This window comes from Oreochromis niloticus, linkage group LG23 (assembly GCF_001858045.2).
Source record: "Oreochromis niloticus isolate F11D_XX linkage group LG23, O_niloticus_UMD_NMBU, whole genome shotgun sequence".
NCBI lineage: Eukaryota > Metazoa > Chordata > Actinopteri > Cichliformes > Cichlidae > Oreochromis > Oreochromis niloticus.
Window position 1 is genome coordinate 26764973 of NC_031986.2, and position 27360 is coordinate 26792332.

At 40.0% G+C, this 27360-nt stretch overlaps 2 protein-coding genes across 6 annotated transcripts; both read right to left on the reverse strand.

Moving 5' to 3' along the window:
• Window positions 1-1235: 1235 nt before the first annotated feature.
• Window positions 1236-12087, reverse strand: LOC100709649 (protein NLRC3). Of its 5 annotated transcripts, XM_019365346.2 has the most exons (12): window positions 11957-12087; window positions 11602-11651; window positions 10321-10399; window positions 9639-9761; window positions 9363-9485; window positions 6796-6874; window positions 6412-6640; window positions 4080-5856; window positions 3789-3962; window positions 2844-3020; window positions 2516-2562; window positions 1236-1921 (listed from the first exon to the last, which is right to left on the reverse strand). In XM_019365346.2, exons 3-12 carry the CDS (start codon window positions 10365-10367, stop codon window positions 1380-1382), a joined length of 3318 nt encoding a protein of 1105 aa, XP_019220891.1. In that variant the 5' UTR covers window positions 10368-10399; window positions 11602-11651; window positions 11957-12087; the 3' UTR covers window positions 1236-1379. The 5 variants fall into 5 exon arrangements, with proteins under 5 accessions (XP_019220891.1, XP_019220893.1, XP_019220890.1 ...); XM_019365348.2 differs by lacking the exon at window positions 11602-11651 and having other exon boundaries at window positions 11961-12081; XM_019365345.2 differs by lacking the exon at window positions 11602-11651 and having other exon boundaries at window positions 11957-12081.
• Window positions 12088-13995: 1908 nt separating this feature from the next.
• Window positions 13996-17874, reverse strand: LOC100709380 (ribonuclease inhibitor). The gene is made up of 6 exons (XM_025903268.1): window positions 17762-17874; window positions 16854-17027; window positions 16548-16721; window positions 15987-16160; window positions 15457-15503; window positions 13996-15364 (listed from the first exon to the last, which is right to left on the reverse strand). Exons 1-6 carry the CDS (start codon window positions 17872-17874, stop codon window positions 14835-14837), a joined length of 1212 nt encoding a protein of 403 aa, XP_025759053.1. The 3' UTR covers window positions 13996-14834.
• Between the last annotated feature and the right edge of the window lie 9486 nt (window positions 17875-27360).

Genomic DNA, 27360 nt, shown 5'->3' on the forward strand with positions numbered 1-27360 from the left:
ACTGAAAAACCATGTGTGATTTCAGTTGTAGGATTTGTGATGGTTTGAGTGTTTATCTGGATTAATGGGGAAAGGTCAGAAAAATATAAATGGGATGGATGTACGACTCAAAGATGTGAGTGTAGTGCTAAAACTTTGTCTCTGTCCTGCAGCTCTTCACAAAAGGGGCTCTTTTCTCAGCAGTGCACACAGAGTGATTTTCATATAGTTTACCCCCCCCCCCCCCCCCCCATCAGAGCTATGCAGACTGTATTGAAATGCAACTGTTAATGCGACTGTGGCAGATTTTAAGAAGAACCCGTAGCCTCACACAGCCTACAGAAAAAAAAGAGCAAAACCCTTGTTTACCTACATTACACAGCATCAGTATGTTCATTAACATACAGAGTTTCAAACATGAAGACCACATGTTCTGGTAAACTGTTTCAAAACAATCAACAAAAACACTTTTGTTGTAGATTTAAATCTCTTTATATTCCATTACAGATGCTACTGTTACTTACCCCAAACATTAGGCACTGTTATACTACTACTATTATCTACTACTGCTACTATTACTACTGTAAAAAAGGCAGTATAATAAATAAACAAACAAGATGAGAGACAAAATAAAACTATATGTATTAACAGTGTATAAACAAATTTCATAAAGACAAAATAACGACGAAATAGTCTTTAGCCCAGAATTGTGAAATAATTTTCTTACAGCATTAAAACTAATAAAATTAAAATAAATACAAAATGAAGGTGAACACAACAAACATAAACAGAGCAGTGTACAGTACCTGGTTTGAAAGTTGACATTTTCCAAGATTTTAAAGTCTAAAAGACCCTTATTATTATAGGGTCTTTACATTACAATATAAATATAAATTATAGGCAGCTGTTGTTGTGATTTGGTACTATATAAATAAAATTGAAATAAAAAGTTCAGTGACACTGATCTCACCCTGGGTTTTTGTTCAAACTTGGTTCTGTCAGTTTTCATTCCAAAATCATATTTCACAATCTTCATCAGTTTTAAGGTTAAACAGGCGACCGTGGCTCAGGGGGTTGGGAAGGGCACCTGTAACCGGAAGGTCGCCGGTTTCTCTGTCCTGGTCGTTGTGTCCTTGGGCAAGACACTTTACCCTACCGCCTACTGGTGTTGGCCAGAGGGGCCGATGGCGCGATATGGCAGCCTCGCTTCTGTCAGTCTGCCCCAGGGCAGCTGTGGCTACAACTGTAGCTTGTCTCCACCAGTGTGTGAATGTGAGCGTGAATGAATAATGTCATTGTAAAGTGCTTTGGGTGCCTTGAAAAGCGCTATATAAATCCAATGCATTATCATTATTATTATTATTAATGGAACCAGTAAGATTTCTGTCCATGCTTCTGGTCTACAGTGTGCACAGAAAGGCTGATGAGTTAAACTTCACCCCATAACCAAACCCAGGATAAAGAGTTTCGGTGAAAGTGGTGTTGAAGGTGTGGAGGTGGATCAGAGTGTCAGAGGAGACTCTGTAGAAGGACAGAGTGCCAGCAGGACAGTCCACATACACTGCTACTCTGTTAGAGACATCAGATAATGACGTTACTGTAATGGGAGTCCCGCTGTTGTTGTGCCAGGCGCTATACCCTCCATCAGTGCAGGTCAGACACCAGGACTGCTCATTGCCTCCAAATTTTGAGGCATCACTGTCTCCATTCCTTACGATCCCTCTGTAGCTTACTGCAATATAAACCTTTCCAACCCACTCGACCTCCCAGTAACAGCGACCAGTCACACCATTTTCACACAGCACCTGAGGCCAGTAATCAAATCTCTCTGGGTGGTCAGGATACGGGTGCTCCTTTCTCAGGTCTGTCACTTTTTTGTTGCTTTCGGATAATTTGAGGAATTTGTGAGCTGTGTTTGGGTCCAGCGTGAATTCACAGAAATCTACCAAAAAGAGCATAAAAAGCTTTGGTTAACATTGTCTAAAGTTTCCTGTTTTCATGGATATCTATATTTAAACTGCATTAAGTTGATTTTTGGCTAAGTCTATTTTGTTACTAAGTGATGTTTCCATCTGGGGTAAAACTACCTCCTCCAGTGTGTTGTACCCTGCCACTGGGGACGTTTGAGGAGATGTCGGTGGACTCATATTTGATATGACATGAGAAAATACTTAAGGGAAACAAGCTCAATATATGCAGTACCGAAAACTGTGAATGGTTTGAAAAGAATCAAGACGTTCAAGATCAAAACTCTAAATCAAAATGGCATCACATGCCAAAAAGGTTTGCGATCCATCCCCTCCATGTATGAATTAAAAGCAAGGGACTTCATATTCAGCCCTGATGTGGTTGATGAAGCACAAATCATACAATATAGAGTAACATTTACTATGCAAGAATGCACAAAATGCAATATCATGATGAATAAGAGAAACTAATTCAAAAGAAAAACTATGAATCACTGAAAGTGGGAGAGAGAGCTCAACAGGGGAAGTATAAACATAGTACATTGGAAAAAACAAAAAAGAGCACTTACACTTCCTCAGACTTGATTTTAACCACTCGATTCCAACTGGGTCAGCTCTGGAAGATATGGGAGGAGAAAATATTATCTTCCTTTGTTACGCCGCAAATACTTCTAAACACTAAGATGCAAATAAAGTTAAATAAAGCAAAACACCAAATGTGGAAAGATTGTTGTAATATTTGTGAAGTATCCCTTTGGTAAACACAACTAAGAGCAAATAGTCTGCAAAAGAAATCTTTGCATATCACAGAACTACTGAAAATTGTAATCCTAGTTAAGTTTGCATGTAGATGCGGATGAGGACTTTTTCATGTTTTTAATCAGGGTGATTGCTGACCTGAGATTTTCTATTCTCCAGTGTGGATCATTCAACTCAGCAGCCAGAAGTTTCACTCCTGTGTCTCCAGGGTGATTGTAGGACAGGTCCACCTCTCTCAGATGGGAGGAGGGGTTGGAGTTCAGAGCTGAGGCCAGAGCAATGCACCCTTCATGCGTGATCATGCAGCCTGTCAACCTGCAAATGCAAAACTACCATTAACTAGGATATATTACACTTTATGAGATAAGATGTATTATACTTCTTTTATCCTGGGAGTTGGAAAAGGGTGTCACGGGAGCCAATGCATTAAACAAAATCTATTAAAAAAGGCCATAAATGAAGCAGAATAACAAAATAGCCCAGTAAGGTAAAAACTTATAGAGTGAAAAGAACAAGTTGCAAAGTGAAATAAAATAAAATTTAAATAATAAAAAATTGAAACATTACTGCAATCTGTGAATCTTAGAGAAAGAGTTCCATTGTCTGTCCAGCAACTGTTGCAGAGAGAGGTTATTCTATATTATATTACATATTATCCACACCCATTTGGATTACCTCTGAATCTGCTGATGGACAAACCCAAACAGTGTATTCAAACTGAAAATAGCATTTCTCATCACTAGCAGACTTTGAGGTGCTCCAGAATCACTGTGGACAAATACTGGGCAACCTAGTCACCTTTGCAAGTCTACTGGGCAAGACACTAAACCCCAAATTACCTTCTCTGATCAAACAATCGTCACACAGCTGTACAATAAAGATAAATACACGCACACACTTTTTTGCTTCTTTTTCTTTTTCTTGTTTTTTTTAATGTCGTCATGCATATGACTAAACTAAATACATTTTCTTAAATTGAGATTTTGGAAAACAAATATGAGGTGCAATGACGATAAAAAAAAACAAAAAACATGAATGTTCATTTTTAAAGCAACTCAGTAAAACAGAAGATATTGAACTGACCCAAGAGTTTCCAGGGCGCAATATGGACTTTCCAGACCTCTGGACAGTGCCTTCACTCCTTCGTCCTGCAGGTCGTTGTTACTCAAGTCCAGCTCTCTGAGTCTACAGGATGGAGAGCTGAGAATTGTGGACAGAGCGTCACAACTTCGCTCTGTAAGGTTACAGCCACTCAGTCTGGAAAAACATATGAGAATAAATAAACACATATTTAAAAGAAAAGGAGAAAAAAATCTGGTTTTAACAACTATCACATGAACCAAAATACCAAAACCAATATCTGTACCCACTTACAGAGCTTTCTTAGAGGCCTTGACCACTGGTAGCAGCCTCAGAAATGCAACCTCAGAAGCAGAGTATTTTTTCAGGTCAAACACATCTAGATCTTCTTCTGATGACAGTAAGATGAAGACCAGAGCTGACCACTGAGCAGAAGATAGTTTATCTGTGGAGAGACTTCCCGATCTCAGGGACTTTTGGATCTCTTCCACTAGAGAACGATCATTCAGTTCATTCAGACAGTGGAACAGGTTGATGCTTTTCTCTGGACAAGGGATTTCCTCGATCTTCATCTTGATGTACTGGACAGTTTCCTCTTTGGTCTGTGAGCCACTTCCTGGTTGTGTCAGCAGACCTCGAAGGAGAATCTGATTGCTCTGCAGTGACAGACCGAAAAGGAATCGAAGAAACAAGTCCAGGTGCCCATTTGGACTCTCTAAAGCCTTATCCACACCACACTGGTAAAACCCTTTTTCTCTTTGGAAAGTTGATTGTTGTTCTTCCATCAGATTGATACCAGACTTAATAAAGGTCAGATGGACATGAAGAGCAGCCAGAAACTCCTGAACACTAAGATGGACGAAGCAGAACACCTTGTCCTGGTACAGTCCTCTCTCCTCTCTAAAGATCTGTGTGAACACTCCTGAGTACACTGAGGCTTCTTTAATATCGATGCCACACTCTGTCAGGTCTGATTCATAGAACATCAGGTTTCCTTTCTGCAGCTCATTAAAAGCCAGTTTTCCCAGAGACTCAATCATCTTCCTGCTCTCTGGACTCCAGTGTTTATCTGGTTCAGATTTACTATATTGATTATACTTAATGTTTCTCAGTTTTGTCTGAACCACCAGGAAGTGAATGTACATCTCAGTCAAGTTCTTGGGCAGCTCTCCTCCCCCTCTGGTTTTTAGCACATCCTCCAGAACTGTAGCAGTGATCCAGCAGAAGACTGGGATGTGGCACATGATGTGAATACTTCGTGATGTCTTTATATGTGAGAGAACTTTATCTGCTAGCTTGTCATCTGGGAACCTCTTCTTGAAGTACTGTTCCTTCTGAGGGTCAGTGAACCCTCTGACCTCTGTCAGAATGTTAACACAGTCAGAAGGAATCTGATTGGCTGCTGCAGGTCGTGTGGTTATCCAGAGGTGAACAGAAGGAAGCAGTTTCCCTCTTATAAGGTTTGTCAGCAGCACTTCCACTGAGGTGGACTTTCTAGGGTCAGTTAGGATGTCTGCATTGTTAAAGTCCAGAGGAAGTCGACACTCATCCAGACCATCAAAGATGAACGCAACCTGGAAGTCTTCAAACCTGCAGATTCCTGCATCTTTGGTTTCAGTAAAGAAGTGATGAACAAGTTCCACCAAGCTGAACTTTTCCTCTTTCAGCACATTCAGCTCTCTGAAAGTGAATGGAAATATGAACTGAATGTCCTGGTTGGCTTTGCCTTCAGCCCAGTCCAGAATGAACTTCTGTGTTAAGACTGTTTTCCCAATGCCAGCCACTCCCTTTGTCAGCACTATTTTTGGTTCCTCTTTTCCAGGCAAGCCTTTAAAAATATCTTCTTGTCTAATTGTTGCTTCTGGTCTGTCTGGTTTTCTGGAATTTTTTTCAATCTGTCTGACCTCATGTTCATCATTGACCTCTGCAGTCCCTCCCTCTGTGATGTGGAGCTCTGTGTAGATCTGATTCAAAAGGGTTGGATTTCCTGCTTTAGCGATCCCCTCAAACACACACTGGAACTTCTTTTTCAGAGTAGATTTGAGATTCTGCTGGCACATGGAAGGAGATTCTGAAAGAACAAAGAACATCCTGTACTTAAAGAGAACTTACATCATAATACTGACACAAAACTTTTTACTCTTGGCTGACGCAGAATAATTGTCATTTTGATTCTTGTTGAAGTGCAAATAAAATCAGCCTTTCATTACAAAAAAAAAAAAAAAACTTGGCATAAATGAAGCATGTGACTTCATTTAAGTACACTGGCACCATTTTTTTTTTTTTACAAATGGTGCCACTGTACCATTTGTAAAAAACAAAAAACAAAAACGTAATTCTACTTTAAAGAAGTCTGTTGGTGTTATTAGCTTGCTTGGATGGTGAGGTACATTTGAAAATCTAATCTACTTAGGCTAAAGCCAGCCAAAAGAGAAGCTTGATGCTGGGAGGAGGGAGCTCAAAGCCAGAGACGGTCAGAAACAAAAAGCAGACAAAGCACAGGTCCATAGTGACTGATCAAATATTTACAGCATTTGGTGAAAATCTAGCAAAGGTAGCATAAACTAGTTATAAACTATTTATCCTGAACAAGTCTCTGTTTAAGCCATTAGAGAAATATTCTTACTGCACTGCAAACAGTCAGCGAGCCTCTCCTTCTTCATTCTCCTCAGGAAGTGCAGTGTGATCTTCAGAAATGCTTCTCTACTTCTCTTCCTCTCCTCTTCATCCTCACCCTCCAACAACTCATCAACCTCTCTTTGACTCTCTAAGCATTGTGGGTAATCTGGATTCAGAACCTTCTGTATCTTTTTCAGCTCACTCTTCACAAAAGCGATGATGTTGTCCTCCAGCAGCTAGAACACAATACTCTGTGAATATCCAATCAAACTGAAATCATCAAGCCAATCAGATTCACGTTGTAAACACTAACAATGTGCTGGTCTACAAGTGCAGCATAGAAATGACTGAACCGTATAGATGCAAGAATAGCTGTTGTGCATGTACAGACCATAAATATGGAGTCCAGGTGTGTTTGATGATCCTGGGCAGACCGGCCTTGAGGAGCTCCTGAGGTCTGCTGGTCCACGCTGTGAAGAAATCATGAAGAATTAGAGACAGACACAATGTAAGGATCCCTGAAGTCATAATTATGAACTGAACATGAAATAAACATGTCGCAAACTTTGACTTCACTTAAGCAAATGTGCAGTGGGGCTTTATAAATTTAGACTCTAAAGTCCTTGTTTAAAAGGAACAATTATTAGTTGGGTTTTTACAAGTGTTTGCACCCAAACAACTTACAATTGTTACATTTATGCAGACCAGCATGTTCCAAAAATGAAATGTATAATTTCACGTTTAATTTAAACTTATGTGAAATAACTAAAGACCTCATTGCATTTAATGTGAAAGTATAATCCCTTGTTACTTTCATAAAAAAAGTAAAAAAGAAAAATACATGAAAAAATGAATGGTGATAAAAACTTATTTAGTTTTTAGAAGTTTAGGAAGAATCTTGATGCATGTACAGTCACTCCTGGTAAGTAAATCCCAAAAAGTTGAGTCTGTTCGTCTGGACGTAGCATTTTCAGTGAGAGAGACGTTTCATCACTCATCCAACGACTGAAGAGGTCACTTGGATGAGTAATGAAACTTTTCTGCTGCTGAAAATGCTACGTCCAGATGAAGAGACTCAACCTTATGGGAGTTTAGCAAGTAGTTTCAGCTAGTCCTTAAAATGCCTTTTTAGTTTCTCACACTTAAATAATTTTTTATTCATTCTCAGTTACAAACTTACATTATCTTATTAAAAACCCTTAAATATGTAAAGCACTTATTTACAATATTTATACACTCAATTCATACATTTAAATGAATGTAGACTGCTAAGAGAGAGTGGAATAATAATATTGTTTAGTAACTGTTAACAGTTCACTATAATGCATAAAAATAATAATAATAAATTTCATTTAAAAGCTCCTCTCAAGACACCCAAGGACACTTAACAATAGACTAAAACACATAGTAGAACAAAATGAAGAACAATAAAAAAAGATAAAATAAACAATATGTTTACAGTGAATATGCAGACTTGAACAGATAGATTTTGAGTTGAGATTCAAACTGAGGGAGAGAACCAGTGTTTCTTAAATCTGGGGGTAGAGAGTTCCACAGCCTGGGTTCTACATTTCCTTGTACTATTGTACTAAGTATGACTGTGCAATGACAATAACGACTTATCTTATCTTGCATAGTGTCCATCTGTGAAGTTTAGTGTTTTAAAGCATGTATAAGAGAGAAGATGGAGTGACCCGATGTAATACACTGTTAACCTTTGTGTCCCAGCTCTCTCACTGGTTAATATAGTTTTTAATGTGGCTACTTTCACTTTTACTTACTAGTGTGACTGGATTTAGAAAAAAATACCACAACTTACAACAACTTGGGTAAAATACAACAATTTACTCTCTATTTATTGGCATTGTACATATCGTGGGTCTAAAGGTAAAGAACACCAAGTCTCTGAGCTGCCAGAAAATTTGATAACAAAATTATTATTTCTTTATTATACCAACTAATGACGAATAAAAATTAACATTACACCACTGGCCGGGGTTTTGGTTCCTGTTTTTCTTGTTTTTAACTATTATTCTAGCTGAATCACTGCTTCCCGATCTTTGTCTCAACTAAGTGTTAGTGTTTTCTGTGTTTCCCCATCATAGTCATTATGTTTAGAGTTAATAAGACAGAGAAAATTACATCATATTTTATTTTCCTGTTGGAAATGTAAATGATTAAATTTAACGCTTGTAGTTAATATATTTATTATAGTTTTATAGTTTTTTTTTTTTTTTAATTTTTTGTTTATAATTAAGTATAGTTTCAGTTAGTTTCCAGACTAGTTTTTGTTTCAGTTAAGTTTTTATTCTTGTAAATGTTTAGTTGTATTTGAGGTCTTATTCATTTCAGTGTTTCAGTTTTAGTCTTTTTAATCAGTCTTGTAAGGAGGACACATATCAGAGGGAAAATTACCAAAAATCAGTACAGGTGTTAAAAAAATAAAAACGTTTTAAAAGCCGTTTACTCACACAGACATTTAGAGTCTTGATAAACATATCCATCTATGCCATCAGGCAAGTTTTAGTAATGTTTTTTTTCAACCACACTAATAGACACTAAAACTAAGGATATTTCTTTATATATATTTAATTTTATTTTAGTTTTAAACAATTTTTCAAAAGTCTAGTTTTTATTGTTGTCTTAGTTAAATAAAATATTTTTTTCATGCCTAGTTTTATTTTTTTATTTTATATTAGTAAAATATAATAAACTTGTGTATAACATTCATGTTTTTATTGTAAACGGTAAAACAGCTTTTGACTTCATTATAAATAACTATACATTTAGAATTATTTATAGGTTACTATAAACTGTTACACATTATATAAAAAGTAAGGTATTGTTTCTTAATTTGATAAACGTAGACTTTATAATTACACTGTTTGTACACCTTTCTCTTTTAAACGTATTTTACTGTGTCTGCAGGTCAGAACTGAAACAGTTTGAAGACCTCACCTCAGGCCGGGATCAGGACAGCAGACTCCTGGTTTAAACAGCAGAGGGTCAGACTTTGACTCGTTGCTCTTCAAGGACAAACAGCTGAGTTTAGACTCAGCCTCAGATGATCTGTGATGGATCCTGTTAGAAGACCACCAAAGAGCATTACCCGTGATGCTTTACTGAGCTTCCTGTATCGTATTAACTATCATTAGTCAGGAAATCAACACTTAAGAAACAGTAAAGTTGCTCAGGATGTCTTGAGCTAAAACGTGAATGTTAAAAATAGCTTGCCTGTGCTCAGCACAGCAAAAGCCTTCTTTAAAAAGGAGAGGTTCAGCCTTTGACTCATTACTCTTCAAAGACAAACAGCTGACTCCAGAATCTGCTTCAGGAGAAACTGACCTCTGGTAAAACCTGGAAGAGACCAGAAGATAACTGGAAAGACGGCAACCATCATTGTCTGATTGTCTCTCAAGTAGTTGACAAGAAAATACATAAAAGATAGAAGTAACTAAGTAATTAGTTCAGTGAGTAGTGCTTCATTGCAGCTCTGAGTTACTTCTACTGCACTGGATTTGATCTTAGAGCTTTAGTTACTGCTTACTATCTCGCTTTCTCTGTCACACATTACAAAAAAGAAAAGTTATTCACAGTTTTAACTTCTTAACCTTATATAAAGCATTAATTATCATCTGAAGACAGCACTTTGCAATAGTTTTTATTCAAGCAAACAAAGAATCAGCAGATCAATTATAAATCCATGATGAAATAATCATCAGTTACAGTCTGGAGTGAAACAAGGAAAAACAGCTCTGAAAGGAAACTGCTTTATAAACACTGACACATACAAAATAAAGCAATGTTTCTACTGTAGGACCACAGTGAAGTCTTCTGTACAAGATTCTGTGTGGGGTTACATTTCTGTATGATGAAGTTACCGTTCATTATACAGAAATGCATAATGCTGACTTACATCATGTTTTCAGAAGGTTGTCTGTCAAATACGATGGGCGGACTCATGGTGGCTCCTCGTGGACCTGCAGGTCATCATTCTGAGAAATGATGGTGACAAAAAACAAAATGTCATGAACGCACTAATCCGACTGTCTCCATGTCACAGACGTATATAAGCTGCAGCGTTCATAACGCTTTTCATTCAGAAATATTCAGCTCATTACTTCCATAGATGTCACTGATGGTGATGGTAACAGGAAACTGCAGGATGTTAGTCTGAACCAGATAACCAGCTGTTATATATCTATTACACACATGTTGTATTAGAGCTCATGTGTTCTCCACATTATTTCACCCTCATAATTTCCTAAAAAAAACCCTCAGGTTCAGTCATGAATCACGGAATATTAAAAGGAAGCATGAAGCTGATTTTATAGTAGAATTATTGTTTTAACACAAAATGAATCTGGTTTCAAGCTGACTGGCTTTATGTTAGGTTTTGTTGCTGGTTTGACAGAATCCGGCTGTGCTGTGGCCACCTCAGCTTTAAAATCAGTAGGACATTTGTGTATACAGACTTTTGATCAGTACTTAGATTTTTGAAAAGCGGCCTCTACAGCAACATCACAGACTTTAAATCAACCAAAAACATCTAATGAGAGACTTTCTGGAAACATTTTAAATCCTTACATCTATAAAAGTTTCCATAAAATTTGATCCAGCTGAGCATCAGTGTGTTAACTTTGCTCAGCTTATCTTGTTGCTCTGTGTGCAGTTTAATATTTTTAATCATGTTTTTAATGGAATTAGTGTCAGTAAATGTAACTGAGTTATAACCTTCATTACTCAGGCCACTCACACACGCACTTTTCGTGTCTTTTCTTTGCACTTTCTCAGAGCACTTTGCAACTATTTTGTTTTCCAAAGTTCGCCTTTCTCTTATTTTTTCTATACATTTCTCTTAATTTAATCAATATATTTCTCTCCTGATTTCCATTTATTCCCACTGTCTACTAGTAGTTTTATATTGTTGCACAGTTGATGTGGCGCATCTACATTTTCGTTCTAGATGTACAATGACAATAAAGGGCTATTCTATTCTATTTATAGGAAGCAGGAGGCAAACGTTCAGAATTTCATCATCCTGGATAAACCCGGTGTGTTTTCCCCGCGGGCCGGTTTCCCCGCCCACCTCAGTGAAAACAGACCAGCGGATGTGTGTATGAGGCACTCGGTGAATTTAACAGGTGTTTTGTTTCAGAGAACTCGGACACCTTCAACTGCGGCTGCGCAGACTCACCTGTCCAGTCCGTTCACAATCATTTCCGGTGAGCAACCGAAACTGAACAGCTGCCCAGAAACAAGCAGAGAGAGAGAGAGAGAGAGAGAGAGCCGTCTGTAGACACTGAAAACACGAAACAAGCCAAACGGAGCCCACGCACCGCGGGGCAGGTCACAGAAAACACACGTGACACCCAGAAAATGTAATTGAGACTCTGCTAAAACTGCGGACTGAGACACTAGAAACCCTTACAAAGATGTTTATCCTCCTTCGGAACATGACGCAATGAGTAACAGTAATAATATATAATATTGTGGACGCACAAAAACACCCACTTCACACTATAATCACACCTCTGATGGCAGCCACTCACCTGCCTTTAAAAAGCTTCCAGCTGCGAGGATTCAGTCATTACAACGAGCCTCGTCCCAGAGGCCCACTCACAAAACTCAGCAAAGATCGCGAATCCACCCTGTATGTTCATCCACTCTTCCTCTTAGTCCCTCCCACCAGAGCTCTGAGTGGAGGAGTCGGAGGAAGCGACGCAAAGAGGGAGGATTGTTTAAATTCAATGTTCTTGTTTTTAAACGTCTATTAAATTAAAATACAGCATGGACAGTTTTGTTTGCTGTATGTTACGAGCTCAGGTGTGACACGACGTGTTTCATATTTACAGCCACTTTAAACAGAATTCATAACATGAAGCACTGTGACATCAGGTGATCTGTTTATGCAGTAGTTGTTTAAAGACTTCCTTCCTCTGTTCTTCCATATTGTGAAGGTAAAAACAGTTCTAAAGGGTACAACTGTGCATCCTTCATAATAGCTTCATCTCCCACTGTGACACATTTTAGGATCCGAGACATCCTTCATCATGCTGTGCTGAGGCTGACTTCTGCAACAGCATGCTCATCCTTTTGTTCTTTGTGCACACTGCCACGCTTCCATATAGTTTTTACACATCAGATATTTCCTGATAAGTAAACATCTTTTTGAGTTGCTTATAGTTTATCTTCTTGGTTACCACCCCATGTTGCTTACAGTGTCTTGTTCAGTGTTTGGGCCAGGCTGTGACCCCTGACACCTCAAAAGTCAATCATAACACTATATCCGTGATTTGTGATAAAACTGCCGCTGCCCTTCGGAATTTGTTTGGCAGGTTGTTTCCATAAAAATGGATGAAAATCGCCAGAGTTGCTGTCTGGGCATATCTGATTGGACCATATCACAGGGTTTCCATCACTGTTACCAGGATTGTGTCGTACATAAGTAACACCATTAGAAGGACTTAAAGATGAGGGGCAGCCTGATCAGAATCTGGTTAGAGAGACATAGCTGTTGTGATGTTTTGCTTGTGTATGGTTTGTTGAGTATTGAGTTATGCATTAGTTATGTGTGTATTTGACCACATGATGTCAATCCTTTAGATTTTCTGATGCAGAATTAGCCCTTCGAGCCATGTTCACCTGTTGTGAAGCAGGTTAAAAAGAACAACATGAAAATAATTCTTGAAGTGAACCTGTGTGAATGAGGATTTCTCCAATCTAAACTATGCTGCTGGCTCTGGATTGAATGAATCTGACTGACTGTTTTTAGTGAAGCTGGGGTAAACCATGAGTTATCTTTGAGTGATTGAGTCATTGTTGTTCAGGCTGAAACTGAAGTGGAGTGGGGCAGGCCGCGAAATAGTAACGCTAGTGCCTCTGCTGTTCCTTGAATGTTTGGTGCCTTTGTTTTGTGAAAAGCAATGCGGTATATTTTTTTCTACTTGGGACAGAGAATAGAGATCAATCTGATGGTCACCGCATGTTACTTGATCCTGGGTTCTTCTGTGATTTCGGTCTCAATGTTTATACTGTCCCAGAATTAAAGCAACCAATGAAGTGATGTTTTCTCGTTTATACCAGAAAATTAATCTGGATCTGTTCTGATAATTGTTGAATCATCTTCCAATCATCTCCATGTTGAAGCTCTTAACTGTTTTGAAGTTTTTATTTTATCATCTCTGGCTGTAATCTGATTATTTGAAGCTTTCGTATTGTTGTCCCGCTTAAACAAACAGTGGGAACCTTTCAGCGATCGCTGATATTTACCAGACAAATCATTATTTTGAGTAAACAGTCTGCAGACTGATAGTGAGGAAGAGTCTGCAGCTGCAGCCACAGATAAATAGAGAAACAGAGACATCCAAACAGCTGATCTTTGTCGTATGACACCATTTTATTGAAAAATTAAACAAGTAATAAGCTGATATAAATTCACCTTCAGTATATAAAGTAATACAATAATAACTGAGTGAGAAAAATGATCTGGAATTACAATTACAACATCAATTAATTAAAAATCTTAATATATTATTTTCACTGTTACTCTTTCAATCACAGAAACCAGACAGAATAAGAAGTGGAAAAGTGTTCGGCTGGATTAATTGCTTAAACCTCAGAAAGAATGAGTAGAAACAATTTATTCCATTGGAGGAAAATAAATATCGGCCATTCTAATGCAAATGTGTAAAATATTCACAGATTGTTTAAGAAAGAAAAAAGCCCCCCACTTAGGTTCAGGCAAGTTTGGGTTGAACTTGTATGGATATGTCCCTAGTTACTCCGGGTGGAGTTACATATTTGGTGATATTAGTCATTTGTGCACTTTATTTAAAAGATAACATTAGATTAAGAGACTAGAAGTTAAACATTGGGGCAAGGCAACTGTGAGTAACCTTAACTGTCATTTCTTTTCTTTTTGTTTTTGTTCATATGAAATTGATCCCTGGTTCTTTATAAACAACCGAGTCAACAGGCTGTTAAAGGCAACCGAAGGTCTCAGTTTTAAGATGTTTTCTAATTTGTTCAGATTTTGGCTAAAAAACATAACACAGCATTTTGTTTTAAACACCAAATACATGCTATAAAAAACAGATGCAGTGTAAAAAACAAGGAACATTGTCTACAACTGCAAAAATTTAAACATAATTTGTAACATAATAATAATTTCCTGGTTATTTATACATCACAAACAGGTTACAGCATAGTTATCATTTCAGTATTGTAAGAGTGAGTATGAATAAAAAGAGGGTGAACGAAAACTTCTTTAGGTAATAATGTCTGAATGTCTCTGAGCAGTTTTTAAATTTGTCTTAATCCAGGAATCTGAAAATGTGTCTAAATGAAATAGACAGATATTTACAGATTTAACTGTACTCAGATACAAATTCAACTGAGAATATTTTTAACAAGAGGACACTCTTTATACTAAAGTACACACAGACTCACTGAGGCTCTATCCCAGAGTGTAAATCCAGGATAAAGAGGTTCAGTGAATGTGGTGTTGAAGGTGTGGAGGTGGATCAGAGTGTCAGAGGAGACTCTGTAGAAGGACAGAGTGCCAGCAGGACAGTCCACATACACTGCTACTCTGTTAGAGACGGAGGAGGAGGAGGAGATATGTGTTTTTTTGTTATTGTAAGAGACACAGTAAGGATTACTTTCAGAGAACCACAAACTCCAGGAATGATCATTCCATCCAAATGCACCAGTATTATTTCTTCCTTTCCTTTTGATTTTGCTGTAACTTACAGATAGATCAGAATATCCTCTCCACTCAACCTCCCAGTAGCAGCGACCCCTCAGGGGATCACGACACAGAAACTGAGGCCGTTCAAATCTTTCTGGATGATCAGGATATGACTGAAATGGTCGTCCACGTGTCACCTTCCTGTTGTTGTCAGACAGATGAAGTTCTCTGCTAATTGTGTTCATGTCAATTGTAAGTTCACAGGCATCTGATGGAGGGAACAAACATAATAAACATCTGTTGAAGATGGTTGAATGTGTGCTGCTTTGTTTTCATGAATCACATTAAAAACACACTTACACTTCCTCAGACCTGGTCTCAACCATTGGACTCCAGCAGGCTCCACCCTGAAAGGAGGAGGGGGGTCAGACCAGCACAGTCTCTTTCAGCATGCACACATGAACACTACATCGCTCTCATACACATACTGTTAGACAGTGATGACAGAAGAGCACAACATTTGAACTAATCCAGACTAATTAACCAAATGTTTTGACATACATCTTTTTTTATTTGTTGTACTGACCCATGCCAGATATATTCTCTGTCACTTTGGTGACAGAAAATTTAAATGTAGCACAAAAAGTGAGGAAATTTGTATTTAAATGATTATTTCCCTGTTGTACAATGCTTCTTGGCAGTAAATCGTGTATGGAAAACCATTTGATTTCCCCTTAAATGGTACCATATTTGTGCCATAAGAAAAAGGTATTTGTGGGTTAAGGAGGAGAATTGAGTATGTAGGTTGCACTGATAAAATCTTGCCAAATCTTCTTTGAGGATTTGGCAAGTTTTGCAGCATGAGTTTGTTGCGGCAGCTCTCTCTATACCTCAAAGTGTCAAGTCTCCAGTGTGAATCCTTCACTCCAGAAGACAGAAGCTTTACTGCTGAGTATCCTGGATGATTGTAGCTCAAATCCAGTTCTCTCAGATGGAAGGGGTTGGAGCTCAGAGCTGAAGCCAAATCATTACTTCCTTCTTCTGTGATCATACAACCTGAAAGCCTGCAGACACATAAACCAATTCATATCACAGGTTCTCTGAAAGAATTGTTTTCTGCTGTGAATAATATAAGAGAAAACTGTTTCCAACATATAATTAAACAGTCACTGAGTAAGGGAGTTGGTGAGTTAGAAATGACTGTGATTTATGTTTTGTAGATGCTCATCTGTGTTACAGTTAAAACACATTGATGCTTTGAGCAAAATTCTACAGCCACTAAACAATGCTTATATGCTGCTTCAAAATTCAGTCATACTGACATCTAACATATATAAAGTTTAATTGCCTGCCAACTCGGTTTTGTGGACGCGTATGAGCCTCTGAATTGTATTAGTAACAATTCTTAGTGGTTAATTTTCTCAAACAATAAAAATAGAGCTCAACATTACCTTAGAATTTCCAATGTACATTGTGGACTCTTCAGTCCAGCAGAAAGCATCTTTACTCCTGAGTCCTTCAGGTCATTGTTGCTCAGGTCCAGTTCTTTTAAAGATGTGGGATGTAGTCCAAGAATTGAGGAAAGTGCCTCACAGCTTCTCTCTGAGAGGTTGCACAGACTTAATCTGAAAAAAATACAATAATATAAATATGTAGACACTTGTTTTAGCTACGTCTTAGAAACTAATGAATTTAATAGTAAAAATAATGTCTCTCTCACTCTCTCTAATATCCACATACAAACATACACATCCGACCTTAATGTTTCCAGTGTACAGTGCTGACTCTTCAGTTCAGCAAACAGCATCTTCGCTCCTGAATCCATTAGGTTGTTGTTACTTAGGTCCAGCTCTCTCAGACTGGAGGACTGGGATCTAAGAACTGAGGACAGAGCTTCACAGCTTCTCTCTGAAAGGTTGCAGTTGCTCAGTCTGAAGAAACAGAAATATGGAGAGAAATATAAAGAAACATGTATATCTGGTTGAAAATGTGGTAGAATATTTCTTTAAAAAAAGCAAAAAAACAAGTGGTATAAACTTATTAATTTATATAAAAGACTTTAGACTGAATAAGACTATGAATTGGAACCCACCAGTGTAGCACCGCCTACTTCCAGTATCCAATCAGACCATGCTGTGTATTTAGTTGTGTATTGTGTGTGTATTGTGTAATGAAGTTTTTCTTTATCTAGAAGAGCTAGATTTGTTATTTTTTTATGTATATTGTAAATAATGTTTTGTTTTTGTAGAGATTGATCTGGTAGCTGTAGGGGTGGAAAGCCTTTTTCTTTTAAAGCCTTTTTCTCCCTTAGGTTTAGGTTAGGAAGACAGGTCAGAGGCCTGTATTTTCTTTTGCTTCTTGTGATAGGTACATAAGTTTGCTGAGTTTCCTTTCCAGAATGTTTTGTTTATTGTTTTTGCTATGCCCACCCTGATTTCTATGGCTAAAGGGAAATAAAATGTCCTGTGTTTGAAATTACAAGTCCTGCTGTGCCTTTCCTCTGGGAGCAGGGGAGCCATCTGCATGTTGCGCTTTGGGTTTCCCCTACGCCAGGGCTTAACATGATTTAACTCAAACCTTGATGATAATGATGTCCAGTGCCTTACTTTTCATAAAAGAACTAGTATATTCATTAATGAATATACTGTAGTATATGTGTACATACATAGCTTTGTTGGAGGCTTTGACCACTGGCAACAATCTCAGAAGAACCTCCTCTGAAGCAGAGTAACTCTTCAGATCGAACACTTCAAGAGCTTCTTCTGATGACAGTAACATGAAGACCAGAGCTGACCACTGAGCAGGAGACAGTTTATCTGTGGAAAAACGTTGTGAACTCAACGATTGTTGGATCTTCTTCACCAGAGAACGATCATTCAGTTCATTCAGACAATGGAACAAATTGATGCTTTGCTCTGTAGACAGATTCCCACTGAGCTTCATTTTTATATACTGAGCTGCTTTTCTATTGGTCTGTGAGCTACTTCCAGTCAGTGTCAACAAACATTGTGACAGAATTTGATTTGTCTGTGAGCTATTTGGTGTATATGCCAACAGTCCTTGCAGAAGACTTTGATTATTATGAAGCGAAAGACCCAGAAGGAAGCGGAGGAACAAGTCCAGTTGTCCATTTTGGCTCTGTAAGGCCTTCTTCACGGCACTCTGGTAGAAATGTTTCTTTCCAGGTTTTCTTGTTTCAAATTTCTGGGAGTCTTTTTGATTTTCTTCCAGCAGATTGACTCCAGACTTCACAAATGTCAGGTGAACATGAAGAGCAGCCAAAAACTCCTGAACACTCAGATGAACAAAGCAGAACACCTTGTCCTGGTACAGTCCTCTCTCCTCTTTAAAGATCTGTGTGAACACTCCTGAGTACACTGAGGCTGCTCTGATATCGATGCCACACTCTGTCAGGTCTGATTCATAGAAGATCAGGTTTCCTTTCTGCAGCTGCTCAAAAGCCAGTTTTCCCAGAGACTCAATCATCTTCCTGCTCTCTGGACTCCAGTGTGGATCTGTCTCAGCTCCTCCATCATACTTGACCTTCTTCACTTTGGCCTGAACCACCAGGAAGTGGATGTACATCTCAGTCAGGGTCTTGGGCAGCTCTTCTCCCTCTGTGGTTTTCAGCACATCCTCCAGAACTGTAGCAGTGATCCAGCAGAAGACTGGAATGTGGCACATGATGTGGAGGCTTCGTGATGTCTTGATGTGGGAGATGATCCTGCTGGCCAGTCGCTCGTCTGTGGATCTCTTTCTGAAGTACTCCTCCTTCTGTGGGTCAGTGAACCCCCTGACCTCTGTCACCATGTCAATGCAATTAGCAGGGATCTGATTGGCTGCTGCAGGTCGTGTGGTTATCCAGAGGCGAGCAGAGGGGAGAAGATCACCTCTGATGAGATTTGTCAGCAGCACATCTATTGAGGTGGACTTTCTAGGGTCAGTTAGGATTTCAGTATTGTAGAAGTCCAGAGGAAGTCGACACTCATCCAGACCATCAAAAATAAAGACAACCTTGAAATCTTCAAAGCTACAGATTCTTGCTTCTTTGGTTTCAGTAAAGAAATAATGAACAAGTTCCATCAAGCTGAAGTTTCCCTCTTTTAGCAGATTCAGCTCTCTGAAAGTGAATGGAAACATGAACTGGATGTCCTGGTTGGCTTTTTCTTCAGCCCAATCCACAGTTACCTTCTGAGTTAAGATTGTTTTCCCAATACCAGCCACCCCTGTTGTCAGCATTGCTCTGATTGGTGTCTCTCTTCCAGGTGAGGTTTGAAAGATGTCTTCTTGTCTGATTGTTGCTTCTGGTCTGTCTGGTTTTCTGGACTTTTTTTCAATCTGTCTGACCTCATGTTCATCATTGACCCCTGCAGTCCCTCCCTCTGTGATGTAGAGCTCTGTGTAGATCTGATTCAGAAGGGTTGGGTTTCCTGCTTTAGTGATCCCCTCAAAGACACACTGGAACTTCCTCTTCAGCTTAGATTTTAGGTTATGTTGATAAAGTGGAGCAAACATTTCTGAAAAATACACAACAAATAAGTCAAATAAATGAATTATAGTACTTAAATAATCCCAACATCCCATTCCTCAAGAGAATTATTGTCATGAATATACAGTCCTGTGAAAAACTGTGCAAAGTGCTTCAGTGCTTCAGTCCACTTGAGAGTTGAATTTTACTGAGCCATTGCAATGCAATGTTATTTTTCATCTATTCTGTATTTGATTTGCTGCTGCCATTGTTTATGGCCCAGTTGTGGCCAAGTTTTAGCTTCTGGACAGTTATCATCATTTTGAGAATTTGTCTCTAGAATAACTTTTTATAAAGAGGAGTTCATGGCTAATTTAATGACTGCAAGGTGCCCAGGTCCCATCGCTGCAAAACAACCCCAAATCATCATCCTCCCTTACCGTGCTTCACAGTTGGTATGAGGCATTTGTGCTCCTGTACTGTGTTTAGTTTTCTCTAAACACAAACTGTGCCTTATGACCAAACTTCATTATTATTGCCTGTCCAAAGGACATCAGGCTTAATTTACTAATATTTGCATGCAAACATTCCTATCCTATGCAAACAATGTGTACTCACACAAAATTACCATGGGATCTATTCAATTCAATTCAATTCAATTTTATTTATATAGCGCCAAATCACATCAGCAGTCGCCTCAAGGCGCTTTACATTGTACAGTAGATCATACAATAATACGATCTACTGTTGTACTTTATTGTTTCAGAGCCTCTGCCTAATAATCTGTAATGCACATACTAGTCTATTTTGTTGATAAATTTTGTTCTCATTGTGTATGTAAGACCTGTGTATGTTTGTGCAATTGTGCAATCTCCAGAGAATTTAAACACTGTCTGCATACTGACCCACTCACATTTCTTATATAACAAAACATATTAAGGTAAAGCAGAGAAACTGATGATGATTTTTCTAAGAGAAAAGCCTGCACTTAGTGATGGCCAAATGAAGCTTTCTGAAGCACTGAAGCTTGTATTGATAAACGGTTCATTACTCGAAGCTTTTCAACACAGTCCTCTCTGGTTACATCTGGTGGCCACAAGTATGAAGAGCAGCTTGAATCCACAAAATAAAACCAACTCCTTCATAATGATTGCTCACTCTACAGAGCGGAATTCTGTGTGATATTGGGCTTCTGTTGTGTTGCTTTGAACGCGTATTTTTTGGTGTTAAAAATGTAGTTTATTTGTTTAATAAATAATTTTGACCAGTAAACTTTCCTTGTTTGAACATGCACCATGGTGTGGTCTTTCTTTGGTTGTGACTTCTTGATGTTGGTAAATGCAATAATTGAAAAATACCACGTTACATATAACATACATATAATAATGCACATTATGCAGTATGCTTCTGCTGTGAGGTCCAGCCTCCATGTACTTATGCAATTAATCGCTAGACGGGTATATTTATAAATAATATTATATTAGGGAAATTTTCCTATACATATTTTTGACCTGGGGGTAGAATTGATTATGAAATGGAAAGGGAAATGCTTATGAACTTTCAAATTAAAACCATGATGCATTTAACGTAACCCTTTTTCATTTTTATTTGAGAAGAGAATTAGTTCCACTGTGCGATGGCCGAACTTGTTCCTTTTCGTGGAGATAATTTCTCCTGCCTTAAGGAAAATCCCTTCACATGTCACAGAAGAGGCTGGAGTGCAGAAAAACTGGTAGAGATGCAGTTATGGCTGCACAAACTATCAGCTAAAGAGAATAAATAAATTAAATTGCTGCACATTTTGTAGACTAACATTTTAAGATTATTTTTTTAAATAAAATATATCTTTGTATAACATTAAATGTTACGAGTCAAATGGAAGTTTTTCTAAAGTTATTTAATGATATTTATATTATGAAAAGCAGATTTTTGACATTTTAAGTTTTTCCCGTTTTCAGATGAAATAAACACGCACAAAACAAAAGCAAACAGCCAGAACACAAAGCTGGACAACCCACCGACCAGAATCAACTCAAAATACTCCCACACAACAGAACCAAATCTCTCAGTAGAATGATCAGTGGTTCGCTATCTGCCACCATCAAAACACTCCACAAATCCCGCAAATGATTCACTTCGTTCCATTTGAATCAGGTACCGAAGCAATTACGTGCGTAATGAAGCTTCGGACGTCACTGGTCACGTGACTTTTGCCAAACGAAGCAAGCCTCGACACAGTGCTTCTGAACCAGTGTGTTGTTTTTTTCGACACACGCTCCGGAGCGTCAGCTTCAAGCGGGCCATCACTACCTGCACTTCTAAGGCAAAAAATAAAGAGAAAGTCTCACTATGGAGAACTGAATAGTACTGTTCGGGCTCCAATGAGGACACCAGAAGAGAAGCTGTTTTCCAAAGTGTTTCCATGGAAGTGATGACTGTTAAAAAAATTCTACAAAAAAAAAAAAAAAAAAAATTATAATTAGAGTTTTGTGGCAGAGGTGTTGTCCCTGGCTCAGCTGCAGTGGAGGAGTGAACAAATATATAAATATAAGTGGAAATATTTTATTTAAGATACTTGGGCTCAAATAACATATAACATATAATAACATAATTTTCCCCAAGACACTTACTCTGACTTGAGTGAAAAAAAAAAAAAAAAAAAAAAAAAAAACTGGAATCAATGTTCATATGAAAAAGACTAACAGATTACAAGAAAAAGAATAAAACATGTGGAGGTCTGATCTGTCAGCTTCAGATGAGAAACTTAATGCAATGAAAAAAAATCCAGATTCACTGGTATTCATGGGATCAGTGCCAAGAAATTATTCTGTAAGTGACAACATCCACAGTGTGCTTCAAACTCAACGCTAAACCCTCCAGGCTGAGCTGGATGCCACCACCTGAGGAGGAGATGAAATTCTGAGGCTATCAAAGTGGAATCCTTCTGCCATCTGGGTATGTCTAGAATTTCTACGCATAAGAATTCTGAACAGGATTCAAGTGAAAAAAGTACGGCCCGCTGGAGTCCGACACCCTCTGCGAACAAGTTCATCTTATTGCTGGCAATGCAGAACAGGTTCCTGTAACTGTTATATAGGGAATGAATGGCTTGTAGCAACAAGCCAGACACTCAATACACCCGAGCTACCCCTCACAGGATACTCCAAGGGATGCACTCAAATGCCTTCTTTAATTCCACAAAACATGAATGGCAAACTCCCACGTATCATCAAATATCCTCAGGAGGATAAAGAGCTGGTCTAGTGTTCTCTGACCAGGTTGAAAACAACACTGTTCTTCCTGTATTTGAGACTCAACTAACCTCTTCAGCGCCCTGGCATAGACATTCCCAGTGATGCTGAGAAGTCTGATCCCCTCTCCCAAAGAGACTGTTTCATTATCCCAGGACGTTACTAATGACATTCACACCACTAGATCAGATAATTTCTCCCACTCAATCAAAATCTCCTCACCCATAGTTCAGCCTTTTCCTGTTAGCAAGGCACCTCAAAGTCTGCCATTCCCTTCACCTGTTCATTCTGCTCAGGTGAGGGCAGTTAATGTTCAGCCATCGCCTGTTCCTTGTTACGTTCTTTGTCTAGGCGTGTATGAACGCAACAAGAAATTGGCCCACACACAGACCACCCAAGTAAATACACAAACAACAATATCTTCTAAAATGCTAAGCAGCCATTTATTTACTTCAGCTGTGAGCAGTGCCAAAAATAACAAACAAAACTCCCTACTGGTCCCTGTGCTTTCCTACACAAAATAAAAACCAACCAAAAGACAATCCACTTACCTAACTTTCTAACCGAAAAACAGGAGAAAACTTAAACAAAAATGGCTTCTCACGCCTACTAGGCTGCTGCAGTGAAGAATATGTACAAGGTGAACAATATACACGATTGCTACTTGATAAGACTATTTACAACTATTTACAAAACTACGATACTAACAACAGACACCCGAGTGGAACATAGTGGATACACAGACGGACCAGCCCCAAAAAAAAAACAAAGACAGAGGACGCGACTTAAATACACACAGGGAGATTGCACACAGGTGGGGAACACAGCTGGGAATAATCAACAAGACGAGACAGAGGTAAAACTGAACACACTCACATGAGACGCAGACCTTCACAATAAAACAGGAAACGAGAACAAATCCTTAAACATAACATAAAACAAAACACTGACAACATTAAATCGTAACATTTCCCCCCACCCAAAAATCAAACATTTAACCCCAAATGAAAATGTTTGATTCATGACCTAGAGAGCCATGAATGCTGTAGTCCTGGAGGACCAGCGCACAAGGCACTGGCCGCTATTCTGCAGGCAGACGTAATGCTGAAGCGGTCCTCCGGACCCTCCAGCGAAGACGGACGAAGGCTGGACAGGCCCTCGGACCCTCCAGCGGAGACGGACGAAGGCTGGACAGGCCCTCGGACCCTCCAGCGAAGACGAATGTTGGCTGGACAGGCCCCTTGGACCCCTCCAGCGGAAACGGAAGGCTGAAGCGGTCCTCGGACCCTCCAGCGAAGACGGAATGCTGAAGCGGTCCCTCGGACCCTCCAGCGAAGACAGACGAAGGCTGAACAGGCCCCTCGGACCCTCCAGCGAAGACGAATGTTGGCTGGACAGGCCCCTTGGACCCCTCCAGCGGAAATGGAAGGCTGAAGCGGTCCCTCGGACCCTCCAGCGGAGACGGACGAAGGCTGGACAGGCCCCTCGGACCCTCCAGCGAAGACGAATGTTGGCTGGACAGGCCCCTTGGACCCCTCCAGCGGAGACGAAGACGAATGTTGGCTGGACAGGCCCCTCGGACCCTCCAGCGAAGACGAATGTTGGCTGGACAGGCCCTTGGACCCCTCCAGCGGAGACGAAGACGAATGTTGGCTGGACAGGCCCCTCGGACCCTCCAGCGGAGACGAATAAAGGCTGGACAGGCCCCTCGGACCCTCCAGCTGAAACAGAATGCTGAAGCGGTCCTCCGGACCCTCCAGCGAAGACGAATGATGGCTGGACAGGCCCCTCGGACCTCCAGCGAAGACGAATGTTGGCTGACAGGCCCTTGGACCCCTCCAGCGGAGACGAAGACGAATGTTGGCTGGACAGGCCCCTCGGACCCCTCCAGCGGAGACGAAGACGAATGTTGGCTGGACAGGCCCTCGGACCCCTCCAGCGGAGACGAAGACGAATGTTGGCTGGACAGGCCCTCGACCCCTCCAGCGGAGACGAAGACGAATGTTGGCTGGACAGGCCCCTCGGACCCCTCCAGCGGAGACGAAGACGAATGTTGGCTGGACAGGCCCCTCGGACCCCTCCAGCGGAGACGAAGACAAATGTTGGCTGGACAGGCCCTTGGACCCCTCCAGCGGAAACGGAAGGCTGAAGCGGTCCCTCGACCCTCCAGCGAAGACGGACGAAGGCTGGACAGGCCCCTCGGACCCTCCAGCGAAGACGAATGTTGGCTGGACAGGCCCCTTGGACTCCTCCAGCGGAAACGGAAGGCTGAAGCGGTCCCTCGGACCCTCCAGCGGAGACGGACGAAGGCTGGACAGGCCCTCGGACCCTCCAGCGAAGGCGAATGTTGGCTGGACAGGCCCCTTGGACTCCTCCAGCGGAAACGGAAGGCTGAAGCGGTCCCTCGGACCCTCCAGCGAAGACGGACGAAGGCTGGACAGGCCCCTCGGACCCTCCAGCGAAGGCGAATGTTGGCTGGACAGGCCCCTTGGACCCCTCCAGCGGAGACGAATGAAGGCTGGACAGGCCCCTCGGACCCTCCAGCGAAGACAGACGGATCCCGGACGAGCCCCCAATTCTGTTACGTTCTTTGTCTAGGCGTGTATGAACGCAACAAGAAATTGGCCCACACACAGACCACCCAAGTAAATACACAAACAACAATATCTTCTAAAATGCTAAGCAGCCATTTATTTACTTCAGCTGTGAGCAGTGCCAAAAATAACAAACAAAACTCCCTACTGGGGCCTGTTCTTCGTACCTCGCTAAGTAAGTTAGCCGGATTTGAATGTTGACGATTTCGCGTGATCTTGGATCGTTCGGTTCTCCGAAGCTCATCTGGGACTTGCTGTCATAGCAACAGATCCGTAAGAGTAAGCCTGCTCGGGAGCAGGTTTACTTTATGTAAACAGGATTAGATCGCGGCCACTCAGGTATGTCTGCTGCAGTTATATGAAAGCAAGAGCGATATTTCTCCACTGTTTTACCATAAATAAATATTATCAATGTAACTAAAGATAATGCAGTATTTGATTCTTTTATTGATTGCATACAGATACATACAGATCATTTCCGAAAAAAAGGGAAATGTACTATTAACCATTCTATTACATGTAGTAGATCATGTCAGATGTAATTCATATTTTAGAGTCTTAATAGTAAATTACTTAGTGTAATCAAGATGAGAGACCACGACTATAAAAGCGAAGGTGGATTTGGGAAGTCTGTCGCAGCCATGTCCTGTCCGTTTGTACGCGAGCAAGGAAGGTGCAAGATTGATAAGGAGAGTTTACAGAATTTAGCGTATATTGCGGGATAGACAGGATCCTTTAGCTCAGCGCGACGGTGTGCTCATAGAAAGATATCGATTCTCCCGTGAGGGTATTATTTACTTTCTTCCTCCCCCTTTCTCTCTCTCTCTCTCTCCCTCGATATATATCTATATCTATATATAGATATAGATATATATGTATGTATGTATGTATGTATGTATGGATGACTTACTGTACTGTATATACTTACTCCCGACTTACTGTGCATGCTTCAGTCACCCCTTGCATGGGAACAGGTAAAAGTGATGGAGTGTTATTCAAACTACACACATAAAAACCCACAATGTCAATAAATGTCACAGTACAAAAAGGGGTGTGACGAGGGGGTGCAGGACCACCACCTGTCTTTATTTGCTCTGCCCTTTTCTTGGTTGCTGTTATAAACAAACAGATTATTCCAGGGTCTCTTGTCATAGACTAAAAGCAATATAAGTGATAAATATTACCATTCTGTGGAATATTCTTATATTTCACTTTTACTTTTTCCCATGTTCTAGTGGGTCCTGTTGTGGCTCTAATGTGAAAGAGGATATGATGTAATATAATATAATGTAGTATAATATAATATCACATGATATAATGTAATATCATGGATCACTTACGAGTTTAATTTGTCAGCAACTTTCTGCCAGCCCTCTCTCCTTGCTTTTGCAGCCTTTGCAGTGTTCCCCTGCGTTTTAATTAAACTCTGAAACTCCTGCTATCCCTCAATCAAGAGTTCTTGCTCTGCTGCCGTGAGATACTGCGCGCGCTCCTTCGACATCTTCGCCGACCAATCACAGGGTTGCCGATCAATGTTTCTACTATCGATGCGTAGCCCCTTTTAAGCCACCCAGTGATCTCAGATTACTTCATCCAGCTATACTAATCGTCAACAACAGGTGCGTTCGGAGAACCGGATTAGCGAGCTCAAAGTTAGCGCGATGATTTGATCTTGGATGTGTCATTTGATCTTGGATGTAGTAAGCGAGGTACGAAGAACAGGCCCCTGGTCCCTGTGCTTTCCTACACAAAATAAAAACCAACCAAAAGACAATCCACTTACCTAACTTTCTAACCGAAAAACAGGAGAAAACTTAAACAAAAATGGCTTCTCACGCCTACTAGGCTGCTGCAGTGAAGAATATGTACAAGGTGAACAATATACACGATTGCTACTTGATAAGACTATTTACAACTATTTACAAAACTACGATACTAACAACAGACACCC

Excerpts from the sequence above, each read along its gene's own strand:
- LOC100709380 (XM_025903268.1), bottom strand. The coding sequence starts at position 17,874 with ATGTTACTGTCATCAGAAGAAGCTCTTGAAGTGTTCGATCTGAAGAGT. Across the intron at positions 16,722-16,853 it reads TGTACACTGGAAACATTAAG|ATTAAGTCTGTGCAACCTCT; the intron begins GTCGGATGTGTA and ends TATTTTTTTCAG. Across the intron at positions 16,161-16,547 it reads TGTACATTGGAAATTCTAAG|GCTTTCAGGTTGTATGATCA; the intron begins GTAATGTTGAGC and ends ATGTGTCTGCAG.
- LOC100709649 (XM_019365346.2), bottom strand. The coding sequence starts at position 10,367 with ATGAGTCCGCCCATCGTATTTGACAGACAACCTTCTGAAAACATGAT. Across the intron at positions 3,021-3,788 it reads TGCGCCCTGGAAACTCTTGG|GTTGACAGGCTGCATGATCA; the intron begins GTCAGTTCAATA and ends TTGCATTTGCAG. Across the intron at positions 1,922-2,515 it reads AAAATCAAGTCTGAGGAAGT|ATTTCTGTGAATTCACGCTG; the intron begins GTAAGTGCTCTT and ends TCTTTTTGGTAG.